Source organism: Chaetura pelagica, unplaced genomic scaffold (genome assembly GCF_000747805.2).
Source record: "Chaetura pelagica isolate M959 unplaced genomic scaffold, ChaPel_1.0 scaffold127, whole genome shotgun sequence".
Taxonomy (NCBI): Eukaryota; Metazoa; Chordata; class Aves; order Apodiformes; family Apodidae; genus Chaetura; species Chaetura pelagica.
This window is the reverse complement of record NW_009953923.1, coordinates 1,254,138-1,277,476: the sequence shown is the minus strand read 5'-3', so window position 1 is coordinate 1,277,476 and position 23,339 is coordinate 1,254,138. Positions and strand designations below refer to the sequence as shown.

The following is a 23,339-nucleotide window of genomic DNA, read 5'->3' as shown; positions in this document are numbered from 1 at the left end:
AGTGCAGAAAGTGCAAATGGAAGGTAACATACATTTATCAGACTATCTTTTTTAAAAAAAAAAAATCAAGAAAGCAGAGCCCAAACTGGAACTCAACAAGTTTATCCAGTAAAACCCAGAGGGCAGACCATACTCAAGAACATTTACAGAAACTGAAATGCCCATTCAGACTGGCAAAATGTATACAGTAGAAGAATTTAAAGAGAATCAAGTTGTAACTCAATAAGAATGTAGCAGTCCTCTGACATGGAAGAAAAAGAAGTAATGTTCAGAAGAGGAAGCAGCAAGGCATCTCCTATACAACATCAGGACTGGAAACAAATGAAACTCAATACCTTCCCTCAATTCAATTGCAATTCAGAACCAGACAACGACAAATTCCTGCAACTATCCACACAGACATATGCTCAATGAAATGTGCATCAGAACAGCTTCTGCCTGAGGCAAGGTATTCTGACTCTGGGAAAAGGGAACAGCTTGATCATATCTCTGCCTTGGATGTGTCAACTTAGGTCTGCCAGGCAGGACCAGGTGTGACCTGCTGTCAGCAGAGGGCTAATATCACCTCCTGCTATAACGTTCTGCTCTTCCTTCTTCATTGACATGAACACTGACATTATTCACAAGTCATCGCTTGTCAGGTGCTCTTCAGAGCACCCTGTGAGGAAGACTCAAAAAATTACCAACAATGCTGAACAGAGCTATAAGAATCAAGGAGAATTACAGGAAGTTAAGAAATCAGAATTGTATGTCAGGAAATTCCTATGCACCTACTTTGCAACATGAGATGTCCCCAGGAAGTCTGTATAAGTCAGCACAGGAGAACATTAACAAAAGCATATGTTTAGCTACAGCTCTAGCCAGCAGCATACTGACAGAGGAAGCATTAATATAATTTACATGAGAAAATCCTAAGATGACGGGAGATTGCAAGAAAAAAGTAGAGTACCAGGCAACTAGAAAAGAAAAATATGCCAATAACACAGTTTCAAAATAAGTCTGCTCCAAAATTCAGGAAGCAAAGCAAGTAATAACCTTCAGTTTTAACATAAAAGAAGGACATAAAGCATTAATAGAAATTAGTTACAGTTTCTAGGAGGAACAGGACAAGAACAGCAGAGATGGGAAGTGAGCTATTACCACAAAAGAACTTAAGGAAAGACTTTCAAGAATTGTCACTTAAATTTATCATTTAGGTGTTAAGCAATAATCAGGCATCATCTACAAATAAACACTGTAAACTGCACCATCCATTATTAAATACTCTAAAAGTTTTATGGTAAGACCTCTTTGCTACAGACTCATCTGGAACTCACCAGAGACATCTAAAAAGAAAATTTGTTTTTGCTACAGATGGTTACATTTTAAAATGTCCTTTTCTAAAAAGGACAGTCCTCTGGAGGGATGACATCTTATCTGTTAAATTCACATGGGTTAAACAAAGCTCATCTACATAAAACAAATCTCTGTCATTTCTCCTTAGAAGCCTGACAGGATTCAGTCAAACTCTTGTAGGAAAGACAGAAGATATCCAGAAGGCAAAGCAAAACAAAACAAAACAAGCAAACAAAAAAAAACCCCAAAAAAAAAAAAACACACACACAAAAAAAAACCAACCCAAAAAACCCAAACAAACAAACAAAAGCCAATCAACCTTTAAAATTATTTCAAATCAACTAAGATTTAAAGTGTTACATTCACTCTGCTTTGATCTATAGTCTTCAACTCAAAGGTCACATTGTTATAGATTTTTCTTGCCAAAGCATAATAGAAATAGTTTTTCAATAATTTTGAAGGTCTTTTGGGGAAAATCTGTTCTGGGCATTATTCATGAAAGATATGACATTTTATTTATCTAGTTTCTTTTAAAATAATTGAGAACAAAACAACAATGATAATGTGTTGCCAAACCCTTCTTAGTTGTTTCTTCTCTCTCACACACAGTTTCTGACATGGAAATAACTGTTATTTTTACTACTTGATTTTAAAAAGAGAATTTTAAACTGTAAACAAAATCTGCCAAATCTGATCTGCTCCTCTAACACCTAAATCTAAAAATCAGAAAGTTGATTCATACAGTTTCCTAAATTTGGTGGGAAAAAAATCCTCTTCATCAATAAGCAACTCTCTGCAGAATTTGCAACATAAACATTATAGCAGCTGTAGTGCCACACCAGGATCAGGAAAGGAAAATGCTTAGAAATCCCACAAGACACCCCAGCTAACATCTGGCAGGAATATCAAAATACATTCTTCTTCAAGTTCTATTTTCTTATTTTATTTTATACATAACAATAGAAACATACATGGGAAATATCTTTAATAGCAGCCATGAGCTTTTTGGGTTTTTCCCAAGTAATCAACTCCTTCTTAAGCAAGAAAACATTTCTGTGGTGTTATGAATTCCACCACTCAGTACATGTGCAGGTGCCAGGACTGTGCACTTACAGAGCTGGGGCTGGAATGCCGCCTGACTTTAGGTGATTCCTTCCCTGCAGATGAAGTTTTGAAGTTAATGCAAGCGTTGTTCTCTGAATGAACCCTCTTCACTTGATTAGCTGGTTTCTCAAACGGATCAAAACTACTCTGCGTCCTCTGAACCCGGACTTTTTTATCCTCAGGAATTGTATCTAGAGGTTTGATCACTGAATCCATTCCCTGGCAGTTCCGTGTAGACATCTTTGTGACACATATCTGAAAGGAGAAAACAGGATTTGTTGATTCCAACAGACTCAAAATCCATACATCAGTCAGCACAAAATAAAAGGCATTGGACTTTATAAGCATTTTTCTATTTCTACATTAAAATTGCAAACAACACATGCATCTTCCATAGGGACGTGCACCACAGTCATAACAATAAAAAGCCTATCTTAGAACTGTACACTAAATGAACCTGAAAAAGAAAGACAAAAGAGGAACTTAGATTAAATAAATACATTTGTGTTCTCTTGTGATCTTGGCAGGAATACCACTTCACTTTTTTTGTCCAATCTAGCCACTGATATCCACAAGCAGCATTGATTTCCATTTGCATAAAATTGGATGAGACTGAACTTAAATAAATGATGTTTGCGTGTGCACTTTAGTGCTGGCCTGCCAAGGATCCAATACCAGTATATTATTGTATTTTTAAATAATGCTTATACAGTGTTGTTATTATTATTATTATCACCATATGTCTCAGAATATCAAATCAGTAAATCAATTCCCAGGCACTGAAACGTGAGACTGCAGCTTAATGACACACTGAAGTGCAGAAGTTGAATTCATTCTTACTGTGAAGTATGCCTTTGCCAAGCCCCGAAGACTGCAACTCACTGCCTGAGCTATTACACTATTGCTAGTTCAAAAGCACTAAAGCAGCAGAACAGCAAGTTTAGATACTCTTAGGACTCTTACCCCATAACCCAAAGTATCTCAAATACAAACTTCTACAATAATTCATTCTTTGCCATTTCTCCTGAGAAATACTGTGCCTTGAAATCCAACTTCAATCATTTGTAGAAATATTGGGTGGTTACACCTTGTACTTTGATGTTTTGAGGGTTGATGATCCACTGTAACAGTAGATCAAAGATTTTTTTTTGTACATTAAAAATTTAAAATACACTTCCTGCACGGTGCCATCTGGCCAAACGATCATACACCAGGTCAGCTCTAATGAAGAACATTACTAGCATTACAAACCAGGGTTTCTGAGTACTCACATTTCTTCTCATTAACGTGATTTCTCCAAGACTAAAACTTTAGCAAGTTGTTACTGAGAAAAGGAATAGCCTCCCTTCATTCCAAATGATAATTCCCTCTCAGGCCAAAATTAAGGCAATTATGTAATTTTGGACTATTACTTCAGAGAGAAAAGATACATTAATTCAGAGAGAAAAGATAAAGAGCTGCTGCACAAATAATTTTTAATTAGCCTTCTTGTAAAATTAATTTGCTTCTTTTCCCTAAAACAACTTGTGTGCAGACGTGCACTCAAGATACTTCCCACTGTCCTCTCCAGAACCATGTTCTTTCAATACTTGATACCAACAAAAATGTTTTAACACCATGTAAACTGAAATTACTATTAAAATAGCAGGCTTACTTCTAGCTTAATCAACATGGATACAAATAAATCACTAAGTATTTCTCAGCCTATGAAATTCTATGATCTAGAAAACAGGGGCAGGAGATAGGGAGGAAAGGTTCAAAAGCTGTAGTTGTCTTCCTTTCAAATTACCAAAGGCCACCTGTTGCCAGTTAAATTTTTTTGAATCCACAACTATAATAATGCCTTAGATGATACTGCCATGAATATTGCTTCTAGTTTCTTACTGCAGTGGAAAATCTCTAAATCTAGCTCCAATATAAGTTAAGAAAGCAATGAAGAAAAAAAAAAAAAAAGGCAATGCAAGGCATCTGTTAGTATTGATCATCTGGAAGCAGTAATAGCTTGGAATTAGATATTGAAGAGAGACACTTTCATTTTAATGTCACTTGATCAAATCTGGAGTAGGATAAAAATCCTCACAACCGTCTTCTAATACCCAGTTTCAAACTTGCAAATTGCTAAAACCAAGATGTACATCAACAAGCCCTCACTCAGAAGTCAAAAGCCTCAATAGATGCACAGGCTGAACACCAGAATCAGCAGCAGAAAAGACTGAAGACTGCAGAGAAGTGCAAAAGCAAGGGCTGCTCACACATGCCTCTGCCCCCTCTGCAAATGCACAGCTTCTCCTGCCAGTGCTGGCAAAGGGGTTTTATTCATCACTTCTCTCTCACCTGAATCAATAGTTCCCTAGCAGAAATAAAACATTCTCTCCAAGTCACCTATGACCACAGTGCACTGTGAAGCCAACAGAGCTGAGCTTATGCAGCTGCTGAAGGGTACATACTTCCCATCCATCTACCCTGGCAATAAAAGTTTAAAGCAAAACAATACTTAATTGGTTGGTTTACGTTCTGTCATTGATAAGCCAAGTCTAACTTAGTGCTGAACCTGTGTGCTAGGAAATTTGAAAGCAACAGGTCTAAAATCATGGAACTATAGAATCATTTTGTTTAAAAACGATTTTTAAGATCATCAAGTCCACGCATTAACCTAGCACACTGCCAAGTCCACCTAGTGGACCATGCCCCTTCTGTGCACTGGCTATAACTACAAAATTACATAACTGAAAGTTGCAATAAAACATTTGCAAATTTCAGGTTTCCCTCCATCAAGAAGAGTTACGCTACCACAACAGCCTTGCATTTTGTTCCTGGGCAGCAGGTGTGCTGATCTGCCACTCCTGTGCTCCAGCTAATGGTAGAACTTACTCTATAGAGTGACTTATGTAAAAAAGCAACAGTGTAATGGCTTCATTACAATGTTGCTTTTTTGCATAACATATTTTGGAGATCATCCTGCACATACAAATAATCTTAGATGTTACCAGCATGACCAGATCACTTTTAGGAACAACACAGGTTTGACTATTTCTATTTCACTAATTCAGCCTTTAAGTATAATTTTTCCCTTGTACTAAATAAAAATAAAATAAAATAAAGTGATTATTTTAAATTTCAGCCCCTCAGATGATACATACAAATACTTAGCATTAGAAGCTCTTAGGCCTGTAAACCACTGTCCACCATCTGATAGTTTCTTGTTGCTAGTCAGGAGAAGCCTAACCCAGCCTCTTATTTCCAGCTTTCTTTCTGCATGAGAGTAAGGAACATTTTCCAGTTAAAGCACAGTATTTGTCACAAAGAACACAGATTCATTTTTGGCCTCTTTAGATACTCCTGTGTGATCCTCTGGGATAGTCAGAATTTCCCTCTGAGTCCATTTTGCCATCTGCAAGACAGGACCATTCTTTTAGCCCCATTTCATCTGGTTTATATACACACGTTCTTCAGAGTAGAGACTATTCTTTAATACTACATGCAGAACAATCCTCATGCATTCCAATGAAGGTGACAATCAAGAAAGTAGTGGAAACTGCCAGTGCAGGCTCAGAACTGGATGATTTTGTTGAATATCTGCTTTAGCTAGTTACCAGAATAAAAAAAAATAAATTAAGCAAGTCTAAGAGTTCATGACATATAGGAAGTCAATGCATATGATTAATCACCCCTTCTTGCCCTTGCTTTATAAATCTATGTAATGCTGTACTTACAAATAGTGGAGCCCAGACACTCATTTGCACGCTGTAAATGCCACCAGAGCCTAAAACTGCTGAAGATGTGATCAATGGCACCTTAACTATTACAAGTACTTAGCTCAAATATATGTAGAGGTAATCCAGGTGGTATCTTGGTTTGTCATAAACAAGATGACAATTATGCTTTATGAAAAATTATTAAAAGGAAGAGGTAACAAGAACTTTTCAGTATGAATGTGATATACATTTAAAGAAACTTCTATCGAGCAAACAGCATGAGCCAATGAACAGTTTTAGTTACTGATTCTTTAACACACATCATCACACAAGTAAAAATTAAGGTATGTCAACAGTTTAAGGGATTCTTTCCTCTTCAAGAGTTACTGCCATGATTTGGGACTTCTTCCGTGACAAATTACATTCAAAGTATAATTTTCAGAAGTATAATATTTTTCAGAAACTATTTAGCTTTTAAAAGTGGTGCAACAAAATCACAGTTACCACTTTCAAAAGACATATTTCTGCCAGCAGATCTCCTAACTATGGAGAGCAGAGGAACAGGATCTTTGTTTGTGCTTCCTCTCTTTTTTTTAGGAAATGGATTTAAAATAGCTAATTAACTTAATTATTTTATCAACTATAGATCATTACAAGTGGAACACGCAATATGCCAAAAACCTGTAATGTAAGGATTGTTTCAGCAGACATTGACATCCTTCCAAACCTTACATTATGCAGCAAAGGCTCAACGAAGTTGAGATGGTTGATTCACCATCTCTGCCTTTGGCACATCAGGTGGCCCCAGCCATGAAACGGTAAGAGAGGCTGTGGTTGCTTTCTGCCACCTGTGTTCCCATCTGGCAGGAATCCCAGCAGCAGTATCTCAGAGAAACATGTTGAAAAAAAGATACTGGCAAAAACAGTGGCAGAGGTAAGGGACACGTGATATGAATGTATTTCCTACATGGAAAAAAGGTAAACACAATGGTATACAGAGTATTCACACCAGAGAACTTTACACATAGAACATTCATCCCCAAAGTCTCTGCTTCAGTTCCTAGATAGAAGTCCTGGACTATAAAACCCAGTCTCCCTTTGGAAGGAGTCATTCACTTCTACACAGAGATGAGAGGGGTCCTATGGAAACTAATTTTTTGTGTTTGAAGTCAGTCTTTGGAAAAGCACTTCCAAAGCAGCACGTAGAAACTGTCCAGGGACTTGCTATCTCTATGGGAAAGGATATAATCTGAATATAGCAATGACTGTTCCTACCCAGTGAGGTAACAGTATTAGCAGTTGTGAGTCTCTGACCTCAGCTTTGACGAAAAGATGTCTGTGAGCCCCAGTGTGGTCCAGCCAAAGTCTCCATCAACATCCTACCTGTTACGTTTCTCACATAAGGATCATTAACATTAAATACACAACTGTATTTTCAAAGTTGTTTCACACTCTGCTGCCAAACAGCACACCAATACACCAAGTAGGCACCAGAGCAACGACATTCTCCACACCCTGGTGACCAAAGTTAATCCAATTTTAGAATTTGCCCACCATTATTTACTCAGTCTCAACTAAAACGGTTAAGATAAAAAGAGAGATTAAAAGATATGTCATTTTGCTACTTAAAACTACAGCACAAAGTAATTTTGCAGTTGCCTGCAGTGCTCTTCTGTATTTCTGAAAGAAATAGCTGAGAGAAGATTTATCTAAAAAATTAGAATACTCATGTCAATTTCAGTATAACTTGAGCTATCACGGATTCTGGCAATGTAAAGCAATGTAAAAACCAACTCCAGAAAAGATAGTGTAGTTTGGTATTTGAAGTTATTTTAATGTTTCTCTGTGTGTTTTTATGTATTTAAAGTACAAAGAGCCATTATTACATACCAAAAACACTAAAGAGAGAGCATTTAAAATTCCTAATCTTCGAACCACAAAAAAAAAGCATAACACAGTTTATACTTTGCAACTTTCTTAGATGCTGATCAGAATCAGAAGACAATGCGTGACAGACAAAAAAAACAGCCCCTCTCACCCTACTCTCTGTCTCACAAGCAATTTGAGAAGGTCCCGAGGCTGTTCTAGGACAAACAGGCTTAGTCATTACATCAGTAAGGATCACTGGGCTACAATTTCCTACTGCTCCCAACTCTAACATCATATTTCAAGACGTAATGTCTGGAAATTGCCACAGTTTCCCATAAAGACTACTACTGAAGTTAAGAGACTGAAATCACTATAAATATATTTTTCCTCTATGCATGAAGTAAAAAATAAGCTTCATTAAATAATAAATAAATAAATAAATAAATAAATAAATAAATAGAGCCATACATGGAATCATTTCTAAATAAAATGCCCCTTTGAATCACTTTATATAATGCAAAGCAATACTCAATCTGCATGCCAGATTAACATGTTAAAAATATAAATTAAAAAGGTTTATCAGATTTTGTTATTGTGATACACACACAATGCAAGATTTTTTTCACTTCATCATTGTCAGGAAAAATAATAGGTCCTAAACAACCAGGATTCTTAGAATTAAAGATTGCTGGATTGATTAATTTACTGTTTACAGTAATACAGGATTTAAAGAGTAAGAGTGATCAGTTAAAATGTGTAAGTAATTTATAGTCCTCATGACTCATTAATTTTAAAACCAGTCTTTAATGTGCCCTGAATTAATCACCTGTTAGGGTACTTAGTAAAAAATAGGCTGTCCCATTTCAGTGGAATTTATTCATATGAATACAGATATCCTTAATAACAAAGAAAAATCAGTTGTAGCATGACACAGACATCCTACCATACAGAAGGAAAAGCCTAAGAATGTTTCTATAGAGAAAAACATACTACTCTGAAGCTATTCTCATCTTTTAGGAAGATGCATTCTATGAATTTTTAATTCCTATATTTAACATCCTACAAATGTTTCCTTTGGTCATCCAGTACCTATGGATTTATGTAAAATATTAAAAATTGCCATCCATCTACTATTGTCTATCAGTCATTGTCACCATGTACATCCTGGGAAAAAGCAGTCGGCTGGGCTGAATGTTTACAGGAGTAAACATTCAGAATTCTCACTGAAAAATCCAAATAAAACATCTGAATTCTCCTTTTTGTACCTAGAAAAGAACGCAATGTAAGGAAACCCAAGATCCAGCATAAAAGAAATAAATTACTGAGTGACTTGAGGCAAGGAAGTCACTTAACCTCCCTACAATTCCATGATTCTGCTTGCAAAAATGATCCTGCCCCTATCACAAGCAGAAACTGGAAACATAAACTGATTTTGTAAAAGCACTTGGACCTTTTAAAATGAAATGTTATGAAGATATAGAATAGAATTTGTAGAGGCAAAACTCTTTGGAAGGTAGTACAACAATCTTATTACAGAGAATAAGACTTGGCACTTGCATTTAGCTGACGGATGTTTAAAAGAAAAATCATAAATAGTGACTACCAACTTAAGAGCTGAATTGTTGAGACCATAGGCCAGCACTAATTTTCACTGAAAAAATCCTATCTGGATATGAGTTTTCATTATCTTCTATAAACACGTTATTTTCTATCATGGCTTGGTACCATGGCAATTGAGAACTACACAAGTCATCTGCATATTCTGGCAGCACTGGAATTTGACATTTGCTACTTATAGAACACAATTTGGGAACATTCTGAAGTATTACAAGCAGCTTTATTCAAAAATAAAAACACAACTATCTGGAGAATCATTCTCTTTGGAGAACAAAGCAGTAGGGCGGCTCTTTCTGGTTATAATCACAGGTCTTGGTCACTTCTTGGCCCAGCTGGTAGCACTCTCCATCTCCCCTGAGAAGAGGGTCAGCAAAAGACTGCTGCACCCACAAGGAGAAACACAAACAGGTAGAGAAGTTCAGTTGCTGAGAAAGCTACAATATGGGAGAAGATGAGGGAAGAAAAAATTATTAGTTAAGGGAGCGAATAAAGTTGTGAAAGGGGAAATAGAGCATGTAATGCTGCATGACATCACCAGTGAGTTCATACTGAACTACCAGTGCAATCAGGCCCAAATCTGAGTAAGGCTCTTCAACATTCACCCTTCCCTGTAATCATTGGTTCCAGCTCTCTGGTTTGAACATTTGGTGGGCACAGCTAAAAAGAGCAGTGAGAACTTAGGTGAGATAGAAAAATAAAGGAGGAAAAAACAAGGGACAAGTAAAAGAGCAACAAATGTGAAGAAAAAAAATATAAATACAACATGCATTTCTTTTCCTGCCCTGCTGGTCTGTCATCTCTCTCTGGTAATGTCAAGGGGTAACAAGCTCAATTGTGTCCCAAAAGTATAATTCATATTCTTGGGTATTATTTGCTTAGCTTTATTTGGATGCAGAGATTGCTAGCAATGCTAGCTAGGAACTAGCAAATGCAACTGAAAATAGAGCTCAAGAGACTGAAAATGGTATCCAGAGACATGGTATGCTCCTTGCTGTACCTAGCACAAATTTACTCATACATCTCCCACAGCCCATTTGAAAGGCACTCTCCAAAAATAGCTGGTTTATTTCTGAAGTCAAGCTGATGTTAAACCAACTGTCTTTGTCATATGAAAGAAGGCAAATAGAAAAAGGTCACTGAAGTAAGTGCCAGATGGAAGAATTTTTTAACTGGAAGCTCTGACATTAATTCTCTGTGTTTGTCAGAAACACTGAACGCAATGAGCAGATTAAAGCCATTCGAGAAAAAAAAGTCACTTTCATGGAAAGACAAACTGATCAGACCTGGAATAGGAGTTCCAGGATGATACAAATCTGAAAATAAGTTCAAACACCTGAATCAAATAAATGAAGTTTTATACTGGAAGTTTTTATAGGCAGTGTTTACACAATGTTTTACTCTCACCACACACCATGACCTGCCCACTGCTCCCAAGACCTGCAATATAGAATATATTTATTCCACTAAATCACAGAATCATAAAATGGTTTGGATTGGAAAGGACCTTAAAGATCATCTAGTCCTAACATCCCCTGCTGTGGGTAGAGGCATCTTCCACTGGAAGATGCTCCCTGTCCCATCAAATCTTTCCTTGGCACACCCTAAATTCAGCAAATCGAGTTTTCAGTCCATTACAGTTGATGTTCCTCTCCTCACAGGGAAAAGGAGGTCTGATCTTGAAGAGAACCAGGATTACACTTTAGGTCCATAAAAGCCTACAAATACGTCCTCAAAGCAAAACCTTGTTCTGTAATTACAGTCATCAGGAGGAGTCTCCTAAGGACAGGGTCTCAGATAAAGGTCATGTAGAAGTCCTGACAGCCTGTAACGTACATGAAAAGAGACAGAAATGCAACGGAGCTGATCTAAAGGGACATTTTGCTCTATTTCTGTTCTTGGGCCCCAAAATACAGTAACAGTGTTAGAAATAAAGTCTGGCAAAAAAAATTCTTCCTTTTATTTGCATAATGATCAGTTTTGTCTCAACATAAGTGGCATGTAATATGGCATTCAAGCTATTTCTGAAATTAATTGAGTTGCTGCTTCCATTAACCTGGTTCAGGACTAAAAGCATTTGGGTTGTTCCTCCAGAAAACCAAGCAGAAGGACAGAGGAGCAGATCAACAGGGGTGTCAGTGTGGGGGGATGGCTTCCAATGCCAGGCACAAGCCAGCGACTCCCTGATTACCAGCAAAGTGATGGAGAAAGTGTCTGAACATAAACACTCTCCCTACCATAAAATTGTGAGGGGCGGTTTCTATATTCTTTTACTTAGTTACTCATTTGTATCTGCTGTCTGTCCTCCTCTGTAACCATATGAACAGCATTTTAAAATAAAGATTAAAAAAATATTTTCAATCTCTGTCATATATCAGCCTCCTGCTCCAACAGATGGCTCCATGTGCCAGTGTAAGTTTATAGAGTTTTCTTTCCATAACTGCATTATCAGTAGCTTTGTATGAACGTTATATTAAGTCTTTCTGAGTTGACAGGTTTGTAATTTTATTCTATCCTCCAACACTCCCCCCTAATAATGAAGTTATCAAAGGCATATCCATAAATGCAATAAGTCTTTCTGCTGCCAGGTTCAGATGTGAGAAATCTTGAAAGACTTGACAGCAAAAGGCCTATTCTTGCTGAACTGTGAGGCTGTCAGTAAAGTTTTTATGAAAATAAACAATAAACAGCTATATGCCTTGAAAATAGGTTTTATATATTCTTTTACCTCCTTTACCTGTCCCTAGCAAGTCTTTTGATTCTTTCGTAGGTATCATCAAGTACTTCTGATGCAAAATAAAACCAAGAATTGCTCTCCTACAAGCAGGGACTGCAACAAAACTACTGTCATTGGTCATTCAACTGATAGCATAAGACCTAAGCCCAACTACACATCTAAGAATTCAACTACATTCTTGTATTTGGTCAGCCTTAAGTCAGATGAAGTATTGAGACATGACAAGATAAAAATAATTTATAATTCAAATTAACCAGAGAGTTTGTTTGTTTTCTGACTGAAAAGTCAGGAAAAAATAGTTTAAAAACAAAACAGACTTTCACACATATGGTGAAGAGCATTTCTCTTAAAATAAAAGAGGAACAGGACAGGTTACACAATCATCTTTGCAAAATGTACACATCTTGCAGCTGGAAAGGCTTTACAACCATTTTCTGTCAGGTATGGCAGTAACCTCCATTGCACTGAAGTAGTATGCTGGACTGTCCTTTACAAACCAATGGGAGTCTCAAGTTATCTTCAGCAGATGCTTAAAAAATGCTCCACAAGAAATAATTCAAGACTAGAATGGTAAATTAATTTGGCTCTTCTTCCTTCATTCAGACCAATTCCTTCATTAAAAATAATAATAATAATAAAAAAGTAATCCTTACTTCATTCCCTCTTTTCTGCATTTTTTCTTTCCTTCCTTCTCTTCCAAAGTTCCTTTTTTACTATCTTTAACAAAAGCTGGAGGAAAAACTAGGTAATGAGAGTTCTTTATTTTATTCTGCTAATGCATTTCAAAATTTCTTTCTAGTATCAAGAAAGAAATTTATTCTGCTTCATCCCTGAGGTCAACAACCCTGAAGCTTGAGAAGTGCAGCTTCCAAGGCAGATCAATGCCACAAGGAAAGACAAGCTCTCTGACCAGTTCTGGATGTGCTCCCTTACATATTATTTCCAAACCATTGCATTTGACAAGGTATCCTCTATCAGATCAGCCCAGTATACAGGTAAAGTCAGAAAAAGAGTTTCAACTTTGTCATTATTCTCTAGTGTGAATACTCTTCAGAGATTTGAATAACCTATATTCCAACTAAGTTTCACAGAAATCTTAGTAACAGCCATCCACAACCTTTCTGCCACTGTTTCCTTTTATGAAAGTTTGAGAGTTCAGATGAGGACAGGAAGTTCAGCTTCACAAACAAATTAAAAAATTAATAGAGCCTTCATTTGTGTTTGGTTCTCATATACAACTGACTTATTTTTTTTCATTCATTCATATTCCTTTTTTTTTTCTTTCTTTCTTTCCACCCCTTCTTTTTTTTTTTTTTTTTTTTTTTTTTCACCTCAGATAAATGACCTGGTTACAGAATTCTGTAAAACTCTAATGAAAAAAAAGTCTAAAGGAATTTTCTGGCAGCTATTGCAGGTTTGTCAGACCTGAAGTAGCAGATTAACTTTCAAAGTAAAAAGGTGTAAGGAAGCATAATGAAAGTTGATTCTCAGTACATAATGTGCTACACCAGAGAAAAAACAGCAGAATCTCTGCAAACATACCATGTCCCAAAATTCAGAATTTTGTCTGGGGCCACAATGAATATTCTAATATCCAAAGTTATTCAGAATATGAAGAACATTCCAGTATATCTTTTCTTGCGAAGATGCATACAAGTTTAAATGGAGAGTTTTCAAACTGATAGTGAGAAGAGCTCATTGTAAGGATGGTTATTTTATAAGAATTCTATGAACAGCACAGAGATAATGCTCAGTTTTCCAAAAAACAGGTGTTTCAGAGAAGTGAAGATCACTGCTGCTGCTTTCATGTGTTTAAGCAAAAACATGTGCTGCAGCAGACTTACAACTGTGCTCAAATCAATTTTAAAGAAAAAGCTCTAATAGTACAAAACAACTGAGACTTCTGCAGTTGATGGCAATTTGCACCTCCAAAGCTGCGAGTTTATCTTAAAGCACTTTCTAAAAGCAACAAAATCTGAGAATCACATTGGTCAAAAATCACATCTATCATTAAAGTTAGAACACTAGTGAGAAGTCCTCCATCCTTACTGTACATTAAGTATCTCGAGAAAACATTTCACAAAACTGAGACTGACTGCAGACATTTTGCATGGCTTTTCCTGCACAGCTGTCTATCAGCAGTATAAGCACATTTTATAATTATGTAATTTTATGTATCTGAACTACTTTGCCAAATACAGAGAATTCCTTGCCAACTTGAAAGTTACGGTTGGTGGTTCCACTGCTTTCCCAGGCAGAAGCATAAAAAAAACGAACCCACCTTCATCATTAAACTGTGGAACTTTCCATGACAACTCTTTTGCAGGACATTAAAATCACATTTCTACAGCCAATATTTATCAACGGAACTGATTTTTTCATTAAAAAACCCACTATCTACAAGGAAGTTTGGGCAAGCACATTTTACACATTCTCTGCAAGTTTAAATACATTTTCTTTGCACTTACATAAAGATGTAATAAACTGGCAAAGGGCATATTCTAACATACTTAGCCTGTAGATTGAAAAGCATTGGAAATTAAGTGAAGCTGAGCTTTCACAATTCATAAACAGGCATTACACTTTTTCCTAGTGGTTTTTTATTTCCTCACTGCTCACTTGGCAAAATTTGGTGACTTCCTCCTCAGGTAAGTAGTATACAATTTAAGATTAAATTATAAACATCCTACACAGCAAAAGTGAAATACATCTAATGTGAATTTTGTACAATTTCCAGGACAGAGCAATACAGGTTGGGTCTAGAGATTGCTGATGTTTGCTACTACCTTAGATTACTTAGTATTTATATAATGTCTAGCAGAAGTTTATCACAAACCTTTTTCAATCACAAGCTGCAACACATCTCCTAGTCAGCAGGATAAGACAGCAAGCTCTACTGCAGCATTAACTTAACCAAATTCTAATAATAAAATGTAAAAATTTTTACAAAACAAAAATCTCCAACCACACTTTTCACATAATTTCTGACTAGCACATGATCATAGAGTAAGACAATTAACAGATAAAACTGCTTTCTTCTAAATCCTCTGTGGACCAGTCTAGAACTGATACAGGAGCTCCAGAGAAATCCCATCCACTCAGAAACATGATAAACAAAAGAGCAAAATCATAATACTACTTCACTTCACCAGAAAAAGAGGGAAAAGCTCTAAAGTTACTTTTCAGAGGCAGAATTATCTGTTGATTCAAAAATCTCATACAAAATCACCCCCCTGAAACCAACATCCTATGCTAAACTGCTATTTCACTACTTGCTTTTTGCTAAATTTCTAAACCGAGGATTATATGTAGGCTTATGTTAGGGAGTGGAACAAAAGATATTAGTGAAAAATATGCCACAAAAATGAGACACATATAATCAATGATTCTGACAATACACAGTCAACTTATCTTAAAAGCAAAAATTAGCCATAGAAAGGTATTTACCAAACTGTTCCAAAATCCAGAAGTCATAACATACATAGAAGCAGCGCTTCATGACTCATGGAGCTCCTGCTGGAAGAAGTTGTCCTGACATTAACTTTGTGATAGTAGGACTTAGGAAAAATAAAGTACTTAGGAATCTATTCCTTAACTAACCAATATTCCATTCATGTATCTTCCTGCCATAGTATCAAAATAGAAACCTAATCAAAGATGTTAGAAGTCAGTATGGACCTACCTAAGGGAAACCAAGTTCATTTAACCTATTATTCCCAATTTATGAACACCAGCTGTATTTTTCTTTAGTTCAGAAACAGACTTCAGAACACTGGTATCACACACCCTCTCTGTTGTTTCAATTAATATTTGCTAGGACATTGCTTCATTTCAACTAATCTAAGCTGTAATTATAATTGCATTGGTACCTGAAACATTTAGGAAAGTTTTAACACTAGTATTCTCAAACTCAAATTTACAAACAGTGTACAGCGACTGCCTGACAGCTGAGTATTTTTCCAGGACCTCAAAGGGAAATAACCCAAACAAAACTGTCTGGGTCTACTTTGCAGCTTCTGTAAGCTTTAAGAGGCATATCTACTCTCACACTTATACAGAAGCTACTAAATATGTCAGCCTGAAGCCCCAGCTGACTCAGGCCGAGCATTCACACAAGCTCTTGCCCCAGCAAATTCCTACTGACCATGCAGGTCAGGCCAGGACAGCACTCCAAAACCTGCACGAGGCAAAAGCTCAGGGGTAGACGGCATCATGCAAGGACTGCCCTTAACGGGCAAAATAAGCTCTTACCTCAGGCAGCCGGAGCCCAGTGGAGCTGTGTGACTCCCTCTCACAGTGCCCGTGCCACCCACCCCTTCAGCCCGACCAGGCACACCTGTGCCACAACCTGTTTCAGGCCTCTCCAGTGGCACCATCCATCCTCTGCTCTGCGAGATCTCTGCAGAAACGCAAACTACCTGCCTGAGGCACAGTACTTACTCGGTGGTCAGTCTTTTAAATAGCCCACCCAAGCTTACAGTGTGAGGGGAAAAATGTTAAAAACCGTGCAGGGGGTTGGTTTTAGTGAGGTTTTTTTGTTTAATTTTATTCAGGATTTAGACAGCAAAATAGCTAAAGAGAGATAATACGCTGACCAGTTTTGCTATAGGATGTCCAAAGGCTGGCTAGCCTCATTTGCACTAAAGAGGTGACATTAATGATTTTTAGCCCACTGAACTCCAGCCTTTTGAAGTTATTTCTATCTAGAGTCAGTGGCTTAAAGGTGACAATGGCAAAGGCTCAGTCCTCAGGTAAGCGCTTCCCTCCTCCTGTGGCACATCTCAGCCTCACTACAAAACTGATCCACACAGAGAAGATTATAATCTTTATAGAGACCTCAGTAGTAACCACCCATTAAACTATGTATTACTTAACTTTCCCATCTGCATTCTTAACTTGTGATCACTTTTTCTACATTAAGTGCTATTTTTCCCCAAAAATTAACTTGGGGTCTCTGTTTATCTAGATTTTAGCATAGAGAATACTACCCATTAAAAAAAATGTCCAAAACATTGTTTATTTCCTAAGCTCAGAAAATCAAAACGGGCAAAACCCAGAGACAAGAGTAACACAGTGAACAGAGCTGATGGTTTTATATTTGGGGAGAAAAAAACACCTGGGAGAAAAAAGTTGGTGGAAGCAACAACTTTCACATACAAACACAGAAAAAAAAAATAAAAATCGGTATGAAGTACCCTAATTTAAAATTTGCTTTAAAACATCCTACGTGCCTAAGAGTTTCTGGACTTTCACTCCTTGTATAACATGAGTGAGCACAAATGGTTGGACTGCTTCTATGTATTAAAGAATGGCAAATTCATAACAATTTATTAGTAGGTAAGACTAATCTTCCATTAAAAGTGCTTGCAGCTATAATAATATTGTAATAGAAACATTTAAGGTTGCTTTTGACCAAAAAAAAAGCATTTCTACTTCACAAGACAATCTATGCAAATTAAGTTCGTATACAGTGTGAAAGAGTCTACTTCACATCACTGACATGGCAGTACATATAGTGTCACACATTTACAATTCTTCTTAAGCAACAAACTCCAGCAAAATAATAATGAAACCTTCAGAAAGTAACTGAGATAGGACTGCATCTTCACCCTTTAATCGTATTCAGTGAATAAGAACAGAAACCCCTTAATTGGCATGTACAGAAAAAACAAACATGAATTGCTGTCAAAACTAGTTATTTGATCCCAGATTTGATATACAACTGATCTATTCTTGGAGTAAAATTCACATGCTGCATAAACACACTACTCTAGAAATAAAACTATTTGCTTTTACTCTCCACTAGTAATAGCAAAAACCATATTTCATCACACTACCATTACTACCACAGTTGGCTTCTTTAAATGCTAAAACATACAGTGGAATTTTTTATTACACTGAAATTCTGTTGAGATTAATCTATGGCTTTATCTATGACTGAAACACATTAGCTGTCAGTTAAGTCACCAAAATCAGTTCAAATTATTCCATACAACGGCCACATTTTAACCCTTCGGTCCTGTACTAATGATAACTGCTGCTTTTTTCCTCCTCTCTTTCCCTGAACACACTGCTGCTCTAAGCTTTCATATGTTGAAATATTCCACTAAGATACTAACTGCTGCCAACACATTCCCTCTAAATAAGCATTCAAGAATGACTGCTTAAAATGACTACCTCGTTTTTTGTTTTATTAAAGGCAGCATGCAAGAGTAATTAAATAATCAGGAGTTAACAAGGCAAAAATGTATCTTGACGTCCACGATATAGTATTTATAAAGGATCATTTTAATTTTATCTTCTACCACCAAGCAAATATGTAACTGATAAAGACATTTATTCAGATTCATCAAGATGCACTTGTTAGCAGAGATGAAAAAGTGGCTGATAACGTCCTTCACTCACTTGTCCCAGAGGGCGTTTAGCCAAGCATGTATCGGAAAAAATTGCCCATACTACCCTCTTAATACAATAATAAATAAGGCTGTTGGAGAGAGAAATACAAAGCTGTATAAAGAAAAGCATTGCTTTTAAGCCTTCCCCTACCTTTTGCCTGATATTTACAAACCGCAGGCAGTGCTGCCGGGGACTCTCACCAGGGTGGCTGCCGAGAGGTCTCATGTGGCATTCCCAGCTTCCCATCACCTCCCTCTGCCTGGATTTTAACCATTCCAGAGAAAACCCACCCTGACATGCACAGAATGAATCCTATTCAAGTTGGAAGCATGTGATAACTCGGCTTCAGGTTGAAACAGGAAGCTCCAGCACCCAATTATTCCCAGAGATTTAAACAAGTCCCATCTTACCGTTTTGCTGTTGCCCAGATCAGGTTAGATTCACCTGCAACTCTTTGGCATCTCTCTAGCAATGTTAGTGTTTGCAGTCAGGCTGGGCTCATTCAGCAACTGAATTCACAACATCTTTCTGCACTAGCAAGCTGAAATGGTACGGCTGTACTACAGCTAAGAAAGGGGGAAATCTAAAGCAGAAAACAAAGAAATCCCTCAAGACAGGGTAATCCCAGTGGAGTAAAATATAAAAGGCACAGATGAGCACTGAGGGTACAATATTTCTCTGTCTAAATTTCACCAGCAACACCATGCTCTTTCTGAAAAGATTTTTTTTATTTTTTTTTTAATACATGGACTTGCCTGTGGAGTTCCCAGAAAGGCAGAGTTTCCAGGCTCTGCAGCAGCATTGCAGCCAAAGTAACCATGCATATGCTATCTAGGCAATTTACAGCAGTCTTTTTGAAAAGCTATTGACTTACAATGTAGCACTGCTGCAACCCAATACAGAAATGCAGCCAAAATAGGTAATGGTGATTTCATAGGAATTAAGGGAGGAAAATGCAACATTCAATAAAAAGGATGCAACTAATCAACTCCAATTCAATTGCATCCCAGAATGGAAGGAAACCAGCAAGTTCTTGGGCGACTAATGATATTAAAGTGATAATCTAAGGCCATCTGGAAATAAGTACTATGAATGCCACTGTCCTCTTTCACAGAAACAACAAATACAAAAAAGAGCATTTTAAAATGTAATGAATCAAAATATGAACTCTGAAGTTAGTTCTAGCATTGTAAGGATGAAATGTAGTATTTAATTTATGAACATACAAAATATACACACTTGTGAGTAAGAGACGACACCTGCTCCATGCTGAGCTCAAGTGAGCGTGGGTGTGGTACAGAAGAGAGGGCAGCAGGAGCAAACCCTCAAGTAGGGCTTCTCCAAAAGGGAGGCAGCAAATCATCTCCATCTCCTACTCCTACAGCAGCCCCTGCTGGCCTGTGCTTCAGATGGCTCCTGGCTCCTAGAAACCTCCCAAGGTTGGTGGAGCAGTGGACAGACTATGCCAGGACAGGGAACAGTAACATACACGTAAGTGAAACCCTCAGGATAGAATGAATGCAGCTCAACAGAGATGACAATCTGACCACTCAGAAATATTTTTCATTTTTACCTAATGAGCAGGTGCAATGAACTAGCAGATGAAACACCACCCTGGCCCATGCTCCAGGCAGCTTCAGTGACCCATGTCAGAGGACCATGGGAAGCAGGCTCCCCTATAGAGCCCCCTTTTGAAGAAAGTATTGCAAGCAAGCTTAAACTCCACGTTTTTGCTCAAGTCCCGCCACAGTCACCAAGACTAAAACATATGCCTAAATACTTTTCAACTCAAGGCTCTCAGAGGAATCTAGCATCAATGGCTTCAGTGACAATAAAACTTGAATGGCATGAGCAAATTCCCTAAGGTGCACCCAAAATTATTCCCCTTATCTATTTCCCAACCTCAGTCACAGAGGCATACTCCAGAAGACAGTTTCTTAGCTTTTTAAGCACATGGAAGACTTCACTTCTCCCTAAAAAAGAAGACATGCACTCTCTAGACCAAATTTTATCCTTAGGTTTCTCAAGTGTAGGGATACAAAGAAAACATGGAAAAAAGTTTCCAGTTGAAATTATAAGAAAATACATTCAAAACATTTACATTTCTTGTCCTTATTCTGCCAGCATCAAATCTGTCTGAGCATGAGGGAGAACAGGACAGAAGGATCATCAGGAAAAAAAAAAAGGATTCTCAGCAAAATAAAAAAAAAAAACAAACAGCTAGCAAGTAAGTACCTGAAATATGTGCCAAAAGACAGGCACCATGCTAAGGAAAAAGTGGTGGACAGCCACATGGAAAGTGAACACAGAAGGCAAGCCAGAGAAACAGGGAACTGCATTCCAGAAGCAAGCAGGGTGTTGGACCAAGACACAGCAACAGAAAGCAAACCAAACAGCCTATAGAGTAACAGGATCTAACTTAAAGAAGCCAAAACCTATCACATTTTAAAGTTAATTATTTTTACTGTATTTAAAAACAAAATACATAAAAGTACTTATTGCATTAAAGCCCTTCTTGTTGCCTTTTACATCCCTCCACAGATTAAATTTCATCTGGGATTTGGCTTTCCTAACTGCATCTCTGCCTACTTGGAAGATGTCTGTGCACCCTGTCCTGGTTACTTGCCCCCACTTTAACCTTCTGTACAATTTCTTTCATGTTTGAGTCTTGTTAGGAACTCCTTGCTCATCCATGCAGGCTTCCCAGCATTTTTGCTTACTCCTTACTATTCTTACACCCCTCCTTCCCCCTGTGCTAGCCCTACCTCTTCCCCTTCACCCAACCCCATGTGTAGACTGCAGTTGAACACAACATGGCTGGAACACAAATACATGCTCTCTTGCTGCCCATGGTACTACAGACCCGATTGGAAAACCTGGCTGGCAGGCAAAGGCCATCTAGAATTACAACAGGAATTGAAACAGACCACCCACTGTTTTCCAGGGGGATGGGAGAATAAAACCTATGGGTTAGCATTTAAAAACTGCATGGAAACCAGCTGCAAGTTCAAGCTTCTTATTACCAGAACTCTAAGTCATGCCACTGCTTCTAAACCAGGGCAAACTCCAAAATGCTCATGAAAACCATCATTTGGACTTCTAGCCATCCACTTCATAAGCCACTAATAATTAATAAAAATCGATTTAATAAGATGTGTAATAAGTTGTATTCTGAAACAGAGGACTGGATAGGACAACATCTGCTCCAGTTCCCTGCTAGCACAGACAATCATAAAATATAACTCCCTCCCTAAATTGGGACATTTGGGTTTAGCTTGAAGTTAGAGTACATAGAGTACAGAAGATATGGCCTTAATAAAACAACCCATCAGTGACAAAAACGGTTGAATGCAGAGAAAATAATTTTTATCTTAAGATGGCAAGTGAAGCAGTGGATAATATTGCACAATAGAATGTGTGACAAGATATTCGAAGTACAACATGCTGTTAAACTTGCTACACAATACCAACATTTGAACTATACCATCTGCATTATCTAGTATGGTGGGACTTCACTTAAAAGTCACTGTCTAAAAAAAAAATTCAATGTAACAGAGTGCCAATTATTTTTGCAACCTTTAAAACAAACAAACAAAAAATTTTTATGGTTTTAGGGATTGATTACAAATGTGTTATAAAGCCTGTTTAAAGTGCAAGAAAAAAATATGAAGAATACTGTGCGATGATTTTACACATCTATAAAATACTTTTAATCAGTCCAGATACATTTTCAACACAATGAAAGCATGATTTGCATATAAAAGGCTAATCCAATTACTTTGGACAATTATACTTCTGTGTAATAAGAAAACCTCACTCCAACATTCCTAGCTAACCCCCATTTTCCTGTGAACAATAATACAGTTTCACTGGGATTGCTCTATTTCTTAGTGATACCTCTGTGTTCCCTGCTATTCTGGCAAAGACCTGATATTAATAAAATAATCCAGACTAAACCACATTGGTGCCACGTATCTATGATAAAAACTTGAATTTGGACTTTCAGCTTGAATTAGGATTCCCTCTTAGGGAAGCTGAATACTATTTACCAAGCCTCACATTTTTCTTCTCTTTTTATAAACTCGTGGTTAAAGATATCATATAAGGCCTGTTCTTAAGAATTCTGTAGTCTCTAATTATCAGATAAAAGTAATGAAAGAGAGGTAACATAAAATCAAACCGGCAGTGTGATCAGCAGTTGATATACACAGACACCAGATGCAGATCTTAGTCAAAATATGGAATTTCATCATTATTCTACTTTTAAGAACAGAGGCATCTTTGCAATAAATTAATAAAATTCTGGACAAAAACTGCACCATACTTCCTAAGACTTATGATGTACCTTTATATACACATATACCTTTATATACACATGGCCTTGGTTCAACAAGGCCAAGTGCAGGGTCCTGCATCTGGGCTGAGGTAACCCAAGATATGAACACAGGCTGGGGAAGGTCACGCTTGAGAGCAGCCCTGTGGAAAAGGACCTGGGGGTACTAGTGGATCAAAAGCTGGACATGAGCCACCAAGGTGCAGTTGCAGCCCATAAGGCCAACTTCATCCTGGGCTGCATCAAAAGAAGTGTG

The 23,339-nt window shown here is 37.4% G+C and overlaps 1 protein-coding gene across 2 annotated transcripts in view; it reads right to left on the bottom strand.

Moving 5' to 3' along the window:
• Positions 1-19,592, bottom strand: part of CDK14 (cyclin-dependent kinase 14) — a 254,892-nt gene extending 235,300 nt beyond the window's left edge. The window contains exons 1-2 of one of the 2 annotated variants that reach the window (XM_010001563.1): positions 19,506-19,592; positions 2,449-2,694 (exon numbers count right to left, since the gene is read on the bottom strand). In XM_010001563.1, coding sequence (XP_009999865.1) covers positions 2,449-2,694; positions 19,506-19,574 — 315 coding nt within the window. In that variant the 5' untranslated portion in view covers positions 19,575-19,592. Of the gene's footprint in view, positions 1-2,448; positions 2,695-19,505 lie in introns of those variants that run through there. The other variant, XM_010001564.1, reaches the window with a different exon arrangement.
• Between the last annotated feature and the right edge of the window lie 3,747 nt (positions 19,593-23,339).